This window comes from Acipenser ruthenus, chromosome 15 (genome assembly GCF_902713425.1).
Source record: "Acipenser ruthenus chromosome 15, fAciRut3.2 maternal haplotype, whole genome shotgun sequence".
Classification (NCBI taxonomy): domain Eukaryota; kingdom Metazoa; phylum Chordata; class Actinopteri; order Acipenseriformes; family Acipenseridae; genus Acipenser; species Acipenser ruthenus.
The window spans coordinates 3869671-3887311 of record NC_081203.1 but is presented as its reverse complement, the minus strand read 5'-3'; the positions used below and the strand labels follow the sequence as shown (position 1 = coordinate 3887311).

The 17641-nt window shown below is 37.0% G+C and overlaps 1 protein-coding gene across 1 annotated transcript in view; it reads left to right on the top strand.

Annotated features, from left to right (window-relative positions):
- LOC117421885 (tubulin polyglutamylase TTLL11-like) overlaps positions 1 to 17641 on the top strand; it is a 37536-nt gene that overhangs the window by 12321 nt on the left and 7574 nt on the right. The window contains exon 7 of the mRNA XM_058986902.1: positions 17294 to 17548. Coding sequence (XP_058842885.1) covers positions 17294 to 17548 — 255 coding nt within the window. The remainder of the gene's footprint in view (positions 1 to 17293; positions 17549 to 17641) is intronic.

The following is a 17641-nucleotide window of genomic DNA, read 5'->3' as shown; positions in this document are numbered from 1 at the left end:
ATCAAAACTTATTTTAGAAAAAAATACCCTACACCAGAATGACTGTTTGGGTCTGTTCTGCTGCATTTCTAACAAGTTCAATTGTTCTGTGGTGTTGTTTTCAAGTGTTGGATTTGCAAAGTTTGCTGGCCAGCTTGGAACATTTCCAGAATTTTTTTTTTTGTAATACGCATTTTTTTATAGTTTTACAAGTGGGAGTGTTGGTTCAAGGTTTATTATTTTATGAAAATCAAATGAAACGATCTATCGAGAAATAGGAGAACTGGGGAATAATGAGTGCACTGTGTGTTTAATTGCATTGGCTCACCAAATATGGATTCTTACTGAAATGCAACTACAACTTCACAAAGGCTATGAGTGTGCACATTTTCTCTTTCTCTTTAATAGGAATATATTGGATATTGAATCTTTTTTTGTCACTTAACATTATTTATAGTCTCTATTTATTTATTTATTTATTTATTTTAAAGGAATAAAACAATTTATCACTATAAACCTTGCAAGAAAAAAAAATATGATGTTACTTTTGTTAGTCAGGTCTGCAAATCCTTGAACTATTAAATATTATGCAACTTTCAAGGTTTTTTTCTTCAAAGGCACACATTTACTACTTAACATAATTCTTCCATCCAACACATTGCCACATGCCAGCAGCTGAGGGACCATGAAACAGTCCTGGAGCTGTCCCACCATCTTCACAGCTCACAAACAGCTCACTGTAGGACAGCAAACAGGGTGTAGAACATAATGGGAAAAGACTGCAGCACTTTCACACAAATACAGTCTAATCTCACTAATACAGTTTTGCAGATCAACATAAGACTGTTGTTGGATTACATGCAGTTAAAAAAGGTTTAAATTAGTTAGTTTTCACTGTAAATAAATGTTTGACTCGCTTGGATATGGATTAAGTGGAAAACATTGCCAGCAGTGGGGTCAGCTATCAAAGATTTGTCATACTAGGGCTGTGTCGTTTTTTTTGGAGAAAAAAAATGTGCTGTGTCCAAAGGTCTTTTGCGTCCACTGTTGGGGCTTTTTTGATTGATAGAAGCCCTGCAGCACACTAATACAATTCCAGTATATTTTATAGAGTTTCATCAATGTTGTACAATAGATTGAGTTCAGAGCCTCCCCAAGAGGCAAACAAGGACAATGAGGTACAAATAACAAAATAAAATGGAATATCGCAGTAGACTGTGTGGGGGAGGTCTATTTTAATGATCTAAACAATGGCTGATCTAAATACTGCCACTCTACAATATTTATCGAGGTCCATTTAGAGTTATTAAAAGCAATAGGTGTTCTCCGTAGGATTATTTATAGACCCTATTATAAACATTACTACATACCGTAACAAAATACAGAAAGGAATGGGGGTTTGCGAAAAATCTTTACAAAAATGAAACGTAAAAGCAAGCAAGTGGTTTGGCACCTTGCTGTACATGCTACATCATGTACATTCCATTATCGCCTTGTCAAAATATTAACTTCATTCAGTTTTTATGACTGTGGTTTTGAAGTAATAGATGAATAGCACAGTAGAGTTCTGTAGCATTACATGCATTTAAATACAAGTCAGATTTCAACAGGAGTGGAACCCCTAAACTTGATGCTTAAGAGGAACAGTGCCTCGTGATAATATACCGTGTGTGTGTGTGTGTCTTCTGCTACAGATGTATTAGCTTTGCTTGCCAACCTTACGTTTGCGATTTAATATTAATATAGCAATAAAGAGCGTGTCTGGCAGATGTGCAGATTACATTAAAAAGATCATGCAATTTTACTTCAGTTTGAGTTCTGGTGCATTATTTGCTTGTAGACGTGGGTTTGAAAATCTTTTTCAAGGAAAGCGTTGCATTGGATGTTTTGGGGAATAGCCCTGAATTACAATTAGATGAGGCAGTTGCTGTGGTAAATTTATTTTTTGTTGTAATTATTTACAAAATGAAAATAAATGAAGCATAAAAATGTATTTGAGCGTTAGGAAACATCATTTGAGCACCTTATTAGTTGGAAGAATTAACACGCTGGAAACATTTCAGTGATTCGTTTTGTATTCTTTACGCTTTAGGGAAGGTTCCACACAAGATTGCTCTTATCTTGCTGTATCATCAGGGGAAGGCAGAAGCCACATTTTACCATTAAGTAAATCTTAGGTGATTTATCTTGTTGTCGAAAATCAATTTAAACAAGTCCTGAAGAAGTGCAATTTCTTAACTTTGTTTTATATCTCTTTTGAACAGACCTCCTATCTTTTTAACAGTTTTCTAACAGTTGTAGAAAGATGTTATTGACATCAAATTGGAAGTCATCTTTGAGCATGGGTTGACTTTTTTATATGTGAAATTCTGGTCAGTAAATCCTATTGATTAACATGCTTGCTGGATAACAGGACCTGTTTGTCAGTATATTAATGCCTTTAGGTATTGCTTTGTTTGTGATTACATTACATTAGTTGGTTAATTGCATCTGCCTCATCTCTTTGTAATCCAGGGCTATTCCATATTATATTTGCACCTTACTCCCTCTTGTACAAAATTTGCATGTAAATTTGCCACACTACAGATCTCAACAAACAAGCTTCATGCGTCATTTAAGTACCCTAGCTGCCTTGCTGTATATTTCCCTCTACTATCACTTCTGAAAACATCCAGTAACCTGGTTGTTTTGGGTAATGGGTGTTAACAAAAGGAAAGACGTGTGGAAAGTTTAGCTTTTTCAAAGCAAATACACTGTTAAGATTTCTGAGGTGCTTCATTGTATGAAAATAGTTGTTTAAATGTAATTGCTCATCGTTACATGTACACTTCTGTTTCTTTCACGCCAATATATCAAACCAATGGCTGTTCGATGAAGATTCAGTATGGCGTGCATCATGTTGCAACAAGCCTTAATGCAGACTTGTCTCACTCTGTGTGAATAATTAGGTAATACATCAGCTGAGTGCCAGTTCCTGATTGATTTGGTATCTACAGGCCTTTCTCATCAGTGTGATGATGTTGGCACTATTTACATAATTGTTGCTGCAAACCATTCTTTTTTAAAAAAAGGTTTACCATAATTAAATTGCTCGTTTGTAACCTTTTTGCTTAGAATTCAGGATGTCATAAGCTGTGAGCTCTTTGTTCATATATTGCAACTTAAGCCACTGTTACCATAAAGCCCCCGGGTCTTGTTTTAAAATGATTAATGTATAAGTCTGTGCAGACTTTGTAGTGACTAGAATTGCTAATGACATGGGATACTTTAAATAGTTATATCCCGAGCATTAATTCAGCTTTATTTATTCTGTGGTGGCGGAAATGTTCTTTCTCAGATTGAGCATTATCAGTTACCTATTTTATATACAGCACTTACTGATTTAATGCATGAATAAATAAACCCGAAATTCACTGTGTTTCCCAGGAAAAATAAATCTCTGAAAACTGATAGTCAAAACAGTTCTTGCGATGTATAGTAAATGACGTGGTCCTCATTCAGTGTTGAATATCGGGACCTGTATAGTGTGGACCAGGCGTCCCACAGAAGGGGCACACCGTGCATGGGAGAAAACAAGTAAAAGGAGGGGCCTCGTGATACCACCAAATTGGACAAGACTGAAGGTAACAGGGGTCTTCTCTGTGGCCCCCGAGACAACAGAGCTTACCATCCTTATTTAAATGTAAGCAAGTATCACATTAACTCTTAAGATTACATTTTAATTGTGTCACGCTATCCTTATATCCTTATAGAGGCTTTTAAAAAATACCAAATGACAAAAAGTACGATAACTATGTGCAGTTATGTAATGTTAATCCTGCATACATTTTTTTAAAAAAAGCAGAAACCATTTATCATATTGTTATCTCCATTGTTCTTTGTTTTGTTATTTAGAAGTTGTATTCCAAAAGTATTCGCAGGTCCATTCCGTAACGGTGCATCTGTTACACTGAAAAGTATTTCTGATGTTCTTCTGATGCAATGTCCAGCTGTCATTTATTGCAACATATGTGTGTAAGTATGAGTGTTCAGTACATGTTGTTTTTTTATTATTATTATTTTTCATTTGTCTTTAATCAGTTTATCGTCTGACAAGAACATACGCCATAGGCAGTAGATACAAGTATGGATTTTTTTCCCTTTTCCTTTCCGGATTGTAAAGTCTGTTCATTTCTTCCTTGCCCGGGGAATTAGAATGTCTTGAAAATGAGCAACGAGAAAATAACAATTTCACTGTAACAAATATCTATTCGGTGCCGCTGCTGCAGCACCCTGGCTTTATTACAGATAGGTCTTTGCAACATTGGTAGCATTGAAATACAAGTTTACCCAAAGCCAGAAGCACCTGCTAAGTAATGAGTCTCGGGTCCTTTCTTGTCTCGCACAGTGTTTGCAGTTCTGGAAGATGTTTGCACATTCATTCTGTCTGGTAAACATGCTTTACACACCTGCATTCACTAATTAAACAGGTTATTCTGAGTGTATACATACTACTAACTGAAACCGAGAGTGGCAAATTACAGTACAGTTTGTGTGTAATCACCGGCATCATTTGATCACCGTCCCCTGTGTTTAATAGTAATTGCAACAGTGTAGATATTGTCTGTGTTCATTACCAAGGTAGCAACACACGTTGCACTGTAATCCCTTGCTAAAGTATGCATGCATGCTGGTTAACTGTAAATAACAGATATACACAAATATAAACAGTTTATTGTCAACCCTCAGCTTTTAAATTGTTGGGTCAGCAGCTTGATTTTCCATCTCTGTAAAAGTTATTAAAATACAGTGCCATTCCGGGTGCAAGCATCCCTATATATTCCAGAGATTACCCCTCCTTTCATGTTATTTTACGCAAAGTGTTTCATTAATATGTCAGCCTATTTACATATATTACAGACAGACTATTTTTAGGAAACAGAAGAATGAACAGCTGTTTTTTTTTCCATCAGGAGATGGATCCTTTTGTTTCATGAATATTAAATGCAGGCATCTCTTCTTTCATTCCTGAAGTTAAAACTTTTGAATCAGTCAGTGGCAAAAAATAAAATGTAAAATTAGTTTTAGCTTCCCTACGGCTAGAAAAAAAAAAAAAAATCATTATTAGCCAGTGGAGATTTGGGCTTATCAGTTTTGAATAGCAAAATGATCAAATGAAAGTTTAACAATGCTGAATTTAAAAAAAAAAAAAAAAATGCCCACGGTGGTTTCAAAAGCAATAAAACAATATACTCTGAAGGAAAATAAGTTTATTTTTTTATATTTATCCAGAGATTGTTTTGAAAGCTGTTCTCATGAGTGCTTTTCATTTTGATCTTACCATCCTTATTTAAATGTAAGCAAATATGGCATTAACTGTAGGGTTACATTTTAATTGTCACGCTATCCTTAAACAGAGGCTTTTAAAAAATTCCAAAAAGTATGATAACCATGTGCAATTATCTAATGGTAACGCCTGAATAAAAAAATAAAAAAAAGCAGAAACCTTTTATCGTATTACTTAGTTGTTGTTTGTTTTGTTATTTGGTTCTTTTTAAAAGGCGGTATAAAAATAGCGGTACCATCATTTAAAATGTAATACACCGAACGTATAGTATTCCAGGAAAAAAAAAAAAAAACTCGACTAGCTAAGTCTGTGTGTGTAAGTATGAGTATATATTATATGTGGTTTATTTTTTTCATTTGTCTTTAATCGGTTTATTGTTTGACAAGACTGTCCGCCATAGGGAGTAGATACAAGTATTTCTACTGTGTCCGGGGAATTAGGACATCTCGAACATGAGCAACGAGTGAGTGGGAAAATAACAACTTCACTGTAACAAGTATCTATTAGGTGCTGCTGCTGCAGCATCCTGCCTTTATTACATCAATCATAGACAGCTTAAAGTCTCCAGAAGCACAGACAACGACACACGTTTTACTGGACCAGGGATTAGAAATATATTTTCCATTAAGTATAAATTAACTTAATCACCTGGTATGAAAGATAAGCAGCATTAAACCCAGTTCCCTTAAGCTTTATTAAAATTAGAAGTCTATTGCAAAGTGAGTTCCTATTTTCTCTGAGTTGCCTTCTAAGAGATAGTATCTGTAGTAAAGTTTTACAGTGACAGAAATGAATTTATTGAGGACAGCAAGTTAGAGAGTGCATAATTTAGCATCCTGACAGACCTGACTCCCATTTCAATATAATAATTAGTATCTGGACCCTGGAAAGCTGGAGGCTTTTCAGTACTGCACTGAGTATTATGGGGAATCATGTATTTCTCTGACTTGTTAACTACAGTGTAATCATCCGCATGTTTTCCCAGTACAGTATGCCCTACATGAATGTGTCCATGTTGATTTTTATTAATTGCTTCTTCAAAGTATACTGTGTTTTAAGGATATGAAAAATTCTTAAGTTGAGTTTACTGAGAAGTACTGTATTCCTATCAAGCTGGCGCCTTAAAAGTATGTACATGGTCGTCGTGTGGTTTGTTGGTTTTAAAAGCTTTTAGTATAGATTAGTACAGTCAAGTAATGATTTGGGAAAGACAGGGCAGGTCTATAAATGCACTGTGGTGACAGGATAACTTGGCTTCACCCAATTTAAAGTGAAATGCAAGTCTGGAAAACAGTAGCAGAATGCTAAAGTACTTGGGAGGTTATGTTAATGAGTTTTAAAGCCTTGGTTAGTTATTACCCCTTTGAGGACCTAGGTGCTGAGTAGCCCGCAGCTAAGTGCCACAGAAAAAATCTCCATTTAAATAATTTAAGCCACAAGACAGTAGATAATGTTGGCCATTACATCTAATCTAATGGTGAATCTTGGAAAAGGCTCGGCATAGTTTGTTTCATTGGTGCAGTGAAAGATAAAGTTACTGCATTTTCTTTTTTTTTTTAACAATTATTTTCATTCATTTTCCAATTTTCTCCCAATTTGGAATGTCCAGTTGTTATTCAACCTGGCTCACCACTGCAACCCCCGCACTAACTCAGGAGAGACGAAGACGAGCACTCACGTCCTCTGAAACGAGTGCCATCAGCCGTCTGCTTTTTTACACTCTGCAAGCCCGTCGTGCAGCCATATCCAGAACTTACAGCGTCGGAGGACCACGCAGTTCTGAACTGCGTACAGGCCGGCCTGCAGGCGCCCGGCCAGCCACGGGTCGCTGGTGTGCAGTGAGCCAAGGACTCCTCAGCCAACCTAACCCCTACCCAGCCTGGGCAGCGCTTGGCCAATTGTGCACCGCCCCCTGGGAACTCCCGTCCACGGTCAGCAGTGGCATAGCTTGGATTCGAACCGGCGATCTCCAAGCTATAGTGCGCGTCCTGCCTTTACCAAGTGCGCCACTCGGGAGCCCAAGTTGCTACATTTTCTAAATAAAATAATGCTGCCTTGTTTTTTATAGCTATTTAATATCGCTCTAGTGGCCTCAAAGATTGTAAAGCTGTTTAGCTGGGATTGAAGCATTTGAGGATTACACCCGAGCAGCATACTGGCAGCTCATGTGCATATCAAGTAAGTGTAGGGTTTCTAAAAATCGTGAAATAAATAGAAGTCTGTAGTGTTTGTGAAAAGGTTATCCGTTTTAGTACAAGAGACTGAATCTCGATGAAAGCTTGCTGAGAGATGGGATTAAAAGTGGGATTTTCTGCAGTTTTGTTGAATGTAAAGTTAAGTTTTCCCTTTTAGTTAAGAGTATGAATCCAAGGGAGAAAACTCCTTTCTAAGTGTGTTGGAAAACATTTTACATATGGGTCTATACAGTAGATACCTGGAATTTTTATTCTCAGTGGAGAGAGAGAGATATCAAATTTAATAACCATCATGGGTATGAAATATCTTAACTAATGTATTCCTGTTGTTGTCTAGATTCACTCGGTATCATTTTCTGTTTCTGTCAGCATATCCTAGTGACTTTTTAAAGAACCCCTGTGGCATCAATATAGCACCGAGATTCATGTCTTACCTCCAACATAATTTTGTATACCCAATTGTAACCATTAACTGGGTCTGGAACCAACTCCCCAGTAATGTTGTTGAAGCTGACACCCTGGGATCCTTCAAGAAGCTGCTTGATGAGATTCTGGGATCAATAAGCTACTACAACCAAACGAGCAAGATGGGCTGAATGGCCTCCTCTCGTTTGTAAACTTTTTTATGTTCTAACTGCCCCCTCTAACAACCCTTGTGAATGTACTGATTAGAGTTTTGCAAATGTTCAACATTTCCGGGGGGCAGTTTCCCACTTTATAGGGTGGTGGGTAAATGATAATATACTGTATGTGCAGAAGTCCATGCAAAGCGATACAGATAGACCATTCACTCATGAAGCAACAGCAGCCATCATCAGAAGGTGTTGATGTGCTGACATTATTCAGTGAAAATAATTAAATTCCCTGCTAACTGAAGATCATAAACCATAGATACTAATGCTGCATCAAGTCGCTTTTGTGCTAATCCTAGGTAGATAGTACTGACTCAGGGAAGTCTGTAATTAGAAAGTTGATTAAAGTAATAGATAGTAATTTCTTCCTGTCAGGGTTGACACCAGAAAATCAACGTTTTTATTATTTTTTTAATACTTGTAATATGAAGCTATTAAGGTCAGCAGGGCCCAAATATCCCATTATTCTGACTGTCGTTTAAATGCATTCAATTACCAGGAATGAGAATTTTAAAGCCAAATTAGATACCGAATGAATCACCTGTCAAATAGTTCCGCTGAATACAGGAGTTGGCTTAGTTTTCTCAAATGGTAAGAATGTGTCTATCCCTATAGCATAGTTTGTTTTAGTTTTAATCAGTAGTTTGTATTAGAGCGGTATTGTTTGCAGTCGAGGGCTGTTGCTACAGTTTTGGAGATGTACCTTTTAGAGGCCTAGCTAGCTCTCAGCTATGTCTATTGAAATATATGATTGGTAATTACTGCCCACTGTCTGTATTTTCCTCATACCAGAAGTCATATTATTGACCTGTAAATACTTTACTATACAGCTTAAAGGTTACAGCTCGATGTGACCTATGCGTTAACTGCTGTTTTGAGTTGTTATCTATCCTAGACCTGTCTGCAGTGTAGAGTTAATGAGAACCTCTTCTTTCTTTCCTGCAATACGATTGTGACTGTAATTCGAATCCCAGCAGCTAAGAGGAAATTTGAAATACGTTAAACTTGCAAAGGTAGCATCTTTACCTTCGTGAAGAAGATTAAGAATCATGCTTGAGGCGTCAGTAGTTCAGAGGATGTGGGTTGTGGAACAGAATTGTTAAACTTTCACAGATTACATGAATGATTCTTCAGCACAGAGGTCTTGGGATAAAACTGTTGTTATTCTGGAGGCTGGAAAGGCCCCTGTGACAGTGCAGATTATAAGATAAGGGTCCCTGAAAATAGTTATTAAAAGATTGTCAGGAGCTTCACTAAAAGGTTATCTCATACACTTGACATATGGCAAGCCAGATTATCATTTAGAGATATCTCAAATTGCATTTTAAATTATCTTGAAATATTTAGACATAACTGTAAAACATTTCGAGATGTCTCAAATTGAATTACAGATATCTTAAATTGTGCAGTTTTTAAGATATCTAAAATTCATTTTAAGATATCTGTAAATCAATTAAAGATATCTAAAAATGAAATAAAGATATCTCACATTGATTTATCTTTAAATAATATGGAAACCATGTAGATTTTGCTACACCAAACTGTCATTTGGAGATATCTTAAAATTAGGTTTTTAACTGGGGGCAGCACCTAAGGGCTTAGTCTCCCATATATATAAGCATCTCACCTCACACTCCCCTGCCCCCCTCTCTTGTTCAAAACTATGGGAGAAGGATATAGCGCAATGGGGAGGGACTGTAGACTGGGATGCGGTGTGGGGTAGTGTCTTTGGAGCGTCTAAGAATCCAAATCACCAATTTATTCACTTTAAATTATGCCACAGAACTTATTTGACCCCTCGTAAAAGGCATTTTATGGGGCTAGCCCCTCATCCTTGTTGTACTTTGTGCAACCTAGGAGTACCAGGCACTCTGATGCATATACTGTGGGATTGCCCAGATGTTCAGCTTTTTTGGGGGCAGGTAGTCGATTCCATTTCTGCCATTATGGGGAGGTGCTTCCCACTGGACCCTGCCTTTCTTCTCCTGGGTGATGTTTCTAAATTTCCTCTCTCTGAGAATGAACATAGACTGTGGCTGGCAGGTATGACTGCTGCAAAAAAAATGATTGTGCAGCGCTGGCTCCCTCCTCATCAACTCTCCTTGCGGCACTGGCTACAGGTGTTTTTAGACATTATTTTTTTGGAGATGTCCTCAGCCAGAATCAACGGAGCTAAAGCTTCCACTTTGCTGATGTGGAGAGACTCGGCAACTGCAATTAAGAAGTTACTATTGTTGTAATCAGTATGCATTGCTCATTTATTTGTCGTCAACCCATGTAACGAGGGGGTGGGAGGGGCGGGAGGGGGCGGGAGGGAAATTTTTGCAGGGTATTTCTGTTCACTTTGTATATAAATTTTCAATAAAAACTTAATTACAAAAAAAAAAAAAAATTAGGTTTTTAAAGATATCTCTGAATATTTGAAGATATCTCTAAATAACTTCCTTTTCATTTGGAGACACCGCTAAATAGACAGGAAGTCCATTCAAAACATCATCATTTTCACAGGAAGTCATTTAGAGGTCTTCAGATGACTTCCTGTTAATTTCGTGATATCTCTAAATGAACAGGAAGTTATTTAGAGATATCTTCAAATGATTTAGAGATATCTTTAAATAATATGGAAATCATGTGGATTTTGCTAGCGTGGTGCACCAAACTGTCATTTAGAGATATCTTAAAACGAGGGTTTTAAAGATCTCTCTAAACCATTTAGAAATATGTTAAAATAACTTCCTGTTTATTTGGAGACATCTCTAAACCATTTAGAGATATCTCAAAATAACTTCCTGTTCATTTTGAGATATCTCTAAATCATTTACAGATATCATTTTGAGATAACTCTAAATGTATTTTAGATATCTAGAAATGATTTAGAGATATCTATAAATTATCTAAATGATGATTTGGCTTGCCATATTACATGCCAAAGAAATGTAATGTCTTATGGGGCTCAATTGGTCTTCCTTAAGAATTTAACTTCCTCAACAATTCCAAGCCTTTGTAAAACAATTATTAATACCAGAAAGTCTCCTAATGTATACAGTACATTGGGAAGAATTCTGATCACAATTATCATTCCGACGTTTACAAAGTGTGAATAAACTCATGTCAGTTTATTGATTCAGCCAGGAGCCTTAGGCTACCTCCAGAAGGATCATATACTGTAATCAATCATACAGTGAGGTACTCTATGCAGTAGAATTCCTATTACGCTAATGTCCACTGACAGTTTTTCAACGCTTCAGAAGAAAATATAGGGATGAGGTCACCCTAAAGAAAGTTTTGCTCCCTGGTGTGTACACCATTTACAGCAGACTTCTAGTCTACACAGTATTTGCTTTCTCACTGAAGCTGTGAAACTTGTGAATTACATTTTCATTTTCATTTCATTTCAATTTTATTTTTTTTTTAATCTGTGGATATTATTATTATTATTATTATTATTATTATTATTATTATTATTATTACTGTTGTTTTCATTGGTGACTTTACAACTATAATTGTTTTAGTATTGCTATACAAAACAACTACCAGTACTGTACATGATTATCAAAGAAAGCTTTTACTTAAGACACTGCAGCAATGACTGAAAGTACAAACGGAGGTTATTTGAATGTAATGGGCATCACAACTTCATCTTTCCCAACCCCCAAACCCATAACCTTTAGGGGGCAGCTCAGCTCAGTAGTTTCTGTGCCAATTTTTATTTTGTATGCAGTACAGTTTGTCTTCATCTCAAATATGAATTCCAGCAGCTTTACTTTGAAGATTCATTATTATTGACTGACTCCCCAAGCAACAGAGTTTCTTTTTGATAGACCCAACTGAATACAAACAGTATATCTAATTCCGATATCTGAACACAAACTCTGATGAATGCGTTTGCCATTGAACTTAAGTTTCTTTTAGTATTTCTAAATTCAGCACTATGGAATGTTTAATAGTTCTGGATGGAGAAATAAGTATTGGTGATTCAGCACTTGGCGTAAAGTCTCCGGTTTAAATCCTGCCTGGGGACATGTGTGTCTTTTTGCATGGATAGCCCATGGTCGGTACCGTATGCTTTTGAGATTTGAATGTTGAGTACTATAAGTAATAAGTAATGTTGAGTCCTGTAAAACTATTGCTTGTAGAAGACTGTAACCCCCCCTGTACCTGTAAAAGGTGAAAATGCTGTTGTATGGTATGGGTAGGTGGGTGTCAAAGATTGTAAGGCTCAGATAAACAAAAACAAGGACGTGTATTCAAAACACACCTTTCTTGAAAGCCTACGTGACATGCTTAATGTATTAAAAACCAAAAAAGAGGACATTATAAAAATGGCAGTTATAACCAAGCATTTACATCATAGATGGCTCATTGACTATAGTAAACTAGTTGTAAAATAGAAATGGATGTTCGGGCAGAAGCGGATTCTGTTTAAAGCTATTCTAATGCCAATTATTAACAGACATTTACTTTAACCTTACATGACAAATTAGATGACCTGTGAGAGATTTTAAATGTATTGCAGATATATTGCAAATTCCATTTGTTCTTCGCAAATGTGGGGCTATTATACAGGCAAGTGGCGTGACTTATAGAAAAAAAATAAATGCAATTATAAATGTAGAGATTATCATTTAGCAAGTTAGGGGATATATTACGACAACTAATAAACAATAAAGAGTCTGTGGCAGCCCCTGATTGTGTCTGAATTTAATGTTATGTCACATGCATATCGATTCGAACATAAATTAAGTAATATATCAAGCCAGGAGTGACACGTTTTTGTATTCATTCTGCAAAGCTATAACTTCAGTGAGCTATAACTCAGAGATAACAGTACCAGTGCTACCATTGAAGGAAGTAACATTAATAATTTGCTTGGCAAATGCCCTAGAATCATCTGATGTCCTGAGGACAGTTTCTAGTGGATATTCCTTTCTGCTGCATGGGAAACTAAAGGAGCTGGGCTGTAGCACTTTTCATGGCAGGGAGGTGGGTCACAATTTGGCGACTAGCCCATCCATGCTGTTCTGGCTTGCTGATAGATTATGGTAGTCACTCACACTTGCTTTCAACAGATTACTTATTACAATTATTTTACATAAGGGGAAAATAAAACTGGTGATTTAACTATTAGAAGCAGTAAACGAAGAAGACTGTGGATCAACTGCGATAAAGCACTCATTTTCAGAAATTCCCTTGTCCCCGTTTTATTAGGAGTAGGCGAATTAAAAGTTTGCTTTCGAATTAGCCAGATCATAGGAGAATTTAGCCAGGCCAGGATTTTATGTTTGTTGGGATTAGACCAGGGCACCACAGTTAAAACCACTGCTCTCTCACAAACGTCATGGGGTGCTTAAAGTAATTAAAAAACAAACAAACAAAAAAAGACAAAACATTTCGTTGATCGTCTTATCTGAAGGATAGCATCTCTCATACATGATTGATGGCCTTCCATCCAGGCCCAACTCTTGTTAGCTTTAATTCTAATTTAGGATTTACTGTCTGTTAGAGCAAACTACAAAGCACAATCCAATGTGATTTGCTCAACATCTTCACCTGCTGGACACGTAAGCCATAGCAGCTCACTAAAATGAATGCAAAATACCATAGGATCATACCCAATGCATATTTACAAGTTCTAATAAGATTGGCATACCTGGAAGATGTACATAACATTTGCATTCCTGTATGTACAGAATTGATTGTATTTTACATAGTTGCATGTTTTATCTTTGTCTGCCTTCACTGCAGTCAGATCATACTGGTTTTAAGACATTGCACTTGCACATGATTGATTGATTTTTTTTTGCTGTACAGCTTTATAGCTGTAAGAATGAAAGGGTCATTTCACTTCTCTTTTTCAGCAGTTGCACTGCAAATGTTAGCTCTAATGATAGCCTTAATCGACAAAAGGGAAATGAGAAATACAATACCGTGATGAATAAATATGTAGTATTCACCGGGAACATCACAATGATCTTGCAAAATCTTTGTTCTAGGGATTAATATTGACAAGTGAAATTAGAAATTGTATTATTGACATGGATAATTCCCACTTTTGCAGCTAGCTGCCACATCAAGCAGAGAAGTCAATTGGTTTGAAGGTCATTTTAAAATACATTTTATTATGGTTCTTCCCGGCAGCCTAAGATACATTGTTTCACTCATATTTGTTGATGAGGTTTTAGGCAAGTCAAAACTGTGTATCTCCGAACTGGACTGCAATCTTTTTGTCAGTGTGCTTTGTCATTTTATGTACCCATACAATAAATGCAATGTCAAGCTTATTTATTTGCTACTGCAAGAAATGTGTTTCTGCTACAAAGAGCAATGACAAAACATGTTGCTGTACGTTCATTTACAGGTTATAATTGACCTCTAAGAGCAGTAATGCAATGATCACTGCAGAAGGGTTATGCCAGCCAGTATAGGGTGGCAGCTCAAGGTTTACAGCTCGTTATGACACATTAACAAGCAGTAATACATGTAATAAATGAGTTCTATATGAATTATTAACTACTAGCCCTTGAGTTGTATCCTTAAGTAGCGTTTGAATTGAGGCATAAGCTGCTAAGGTTGAATAGATGCAGACCTCAAACTATAATCACCCAGCTCCAAAGCCTCTTGCCTAGGGCTCATCTCCAATATTATGAACTATTTGAAAATAATTATAACAGTGGACAAGCAGGCTCTAAAATCCCAGGGAGCACAGCAGTAATAGATACAAATATATCTTAGTTTTCATTGTAGCCTTTAACATTTTCTACAGGTTTGTCTTGCCAGCTAAATGTAACTTCAGGAGCAAAAGGGTTGTATTATTTTTTTTTAGGCAGACTGAATGTGATTTAAATATTTAATAACGAGAAAGATTTATACTGGGGGATAGACTTCTAACAAGGGATCTTGTTTGTGTTCTCATGAGACAGATATTTGTATTATTTTGTAAAGCTATTCAGACCTAAAATATGTCCAGTAAAATAGTGTCTTTGTAGATTGCATTAGGAAAAAAAGGCAGGAACATACCGTATTCCTTCGAATTTAAGACACACTTTTTAAACCAATTTTTTCTTTTAAAAAACAGCCAGCGTCTTAAATTCGAGTACAGTATAGTGATGCATGTATTAAATTCGCCAACAAAAGATGTGACAGCCCGAGTACACAAACAGCAACGTGACTGACTGGCAGTTGAAGGGTTCCGTAGTAGTTATCCTGCGGAGCAGACGCTCTCCTCTTCGATGTAAACAAAGCAAGCTTTCGCTCAGCGGCCACCTGTGTAGCTGTGGCGGTGGTGCAGAAGCCTCAAGCTGGCGCTGCTGCATTCTTAGACAGGCGTAGGCTTCCCGGGCACGCCCCCCAGCCACCTCCCAATCACCTCTGCTTCGAGCAAGCCTTCCTGTTTACCGCAGCAGCGCAGCTGAACCAGCGATAGGGTCCTCTCTGTCACAAAGCGCCATTAGCTTCCTGAGGAATTCATAGAGACGCTTTTACAATTTCAGCTTTTCGTTATTAGGCTCTGTTCTAATCAGACCCCCGTATTTTTCTACATGCCCAGCAATACCACAGTTCACAAAAAGGGAGAAAAACGTGTACATAATCACAACTGGAAATGAGAAGCAGCGCAGTGCTCTGTGTGACAGCAGATGGTTGCAAACTGCCTCCATAAGTCGTTTTCTTATATGAGGAAATGCATCTTTGCAAATGCATCTTTATTTGATGTGAAATTTTAGCTGTGTCTTAAATTCCAGGGCATCTTTAATTTGAAGGAATACAGTATGTGGGTTTATGTTCTAAGCTAATTCAAATGGTTTGTTTTCAGCCATGATTGTTAAACTATAATGGGATCAATCAGCAATCAGTGCAACTCAAGCCCAATTGTTTGCCTAGTTAATTTGTACTTATTTGTTTAATTTACCATGATAACAACGTCTTCACTGTATGGGATCCTGACAAGATGACGGCAAACTACAGTGATACAAATATAAACACATTCAATTTTTGTTTCCATATTCCAATCATTAAGTGTTATGTGTTGTAATGTGGTCTCTGTGTTTTATTGGGAATGTTTATGTACAGTGTTGGCCACATGCCTTTGTCACCATACACGGAAACGTATAGTTTCCAGGCGTTTGTCCAACCTACAAAGTTTTAGTGTTAGAACCAATTCAATTGTCCAGCCAAGTCGATTTAAGAAGTTAATTTCATCAGTATTACACAAAATCACAAATGCATACATGCTTTATAGAAGATGATTAAAACATCTCCCATGTGAAAATAGACTAAATATACAACACTAGTTGACTATTATCATCTCTTTCCTTTATGCGCTGTATTCATAGAAAGTGTTTGAGTTGATCATTTTAAGGATTGTGATATCAGAAAATGAGATGTTTGATTTGGACTTGCTTTTTATTTTTTAACACAGATGCTTCCTTTTATGCAAAATTTAATCAGCTTAATTCTATACCCTGAGAAACTTTAAGACGGAGACACTTAAGGTGAAGGATCCCGAGAGGTTCCCAAGAAAGACATCTGCTAGCCAGTTCAATCTATTAGTGAATCGAAACAGTTGTGATGCGCTGGCCTACCTGCATGAATGTCTTTGGAGCAGATTGTTATTAATATAATCTTGTGTTAACTGGGCCAACCTTTCCAACCCCCTTCCCAGCTTCTGACTGGATTAGTATCTCTTCAAGACAGTTTGATCCAAGTTACAACTGCTAATGTGAAAGTCTGCATATTTTTTAATTTGGCTTCATTGTTAAAGAACAATCTGTTGTATGCCTGTTGTGCAGTGCAGTGATAACTATTCACACAGTAAACATAGACAGGGATATAGTTTAAGCATGCGGGTAAAGAATACTTAACTTTACATTGCTGTAGCCTCTCGAACAGTCACTCATAACAGAGAATCGTTTTATATTAGACATTATCGCTATACATAGGATAGTCACAATTACATTTTTGCATTAAACCTTTTTATTTTATTTAGAGAACTACTCATCCAATTGTGATTTGGCATGACCATTCCTCAGAAAATGTCCTTGGCAAAATTTTAAAATGTCTGTTGAAGGCTAGGAAACCATTTGTTTAGTTTTGAATGATCCATGTCGTATAGTGTTTACATGCTGTGGATGTGGGTCATGCTGAATAGTACCTACCGATAACAGGTTACGTTTGGCCGGGATTGCATCAGAAATGCAAGAAGACATATCGGATGCTGGGTCCTCGGACAAGTCAGAGCAGGACAGTGGAGTGAAGGAGAACAATCTGCCCTCCCTCTGTTTGAAGCAAGTGTTCCCAAAGTATGCCAAGCAGTTCAACTACCTGCGCGTCATTGATCGGATTGCAGAGCTGTTCGTGAGGTTCCTTGGAGTGAAAGGGACAATGAGGCTTGGCCCTACTGGATTTCGCACTTTCATAAGGTAACATCACTATCAGTGTTTCAGACTGGGAAGTTAATTTGTTTGGATACTGTACTGTCAAAGTGAAGCAGGGGCAATAAGTGTTGGGCTGGA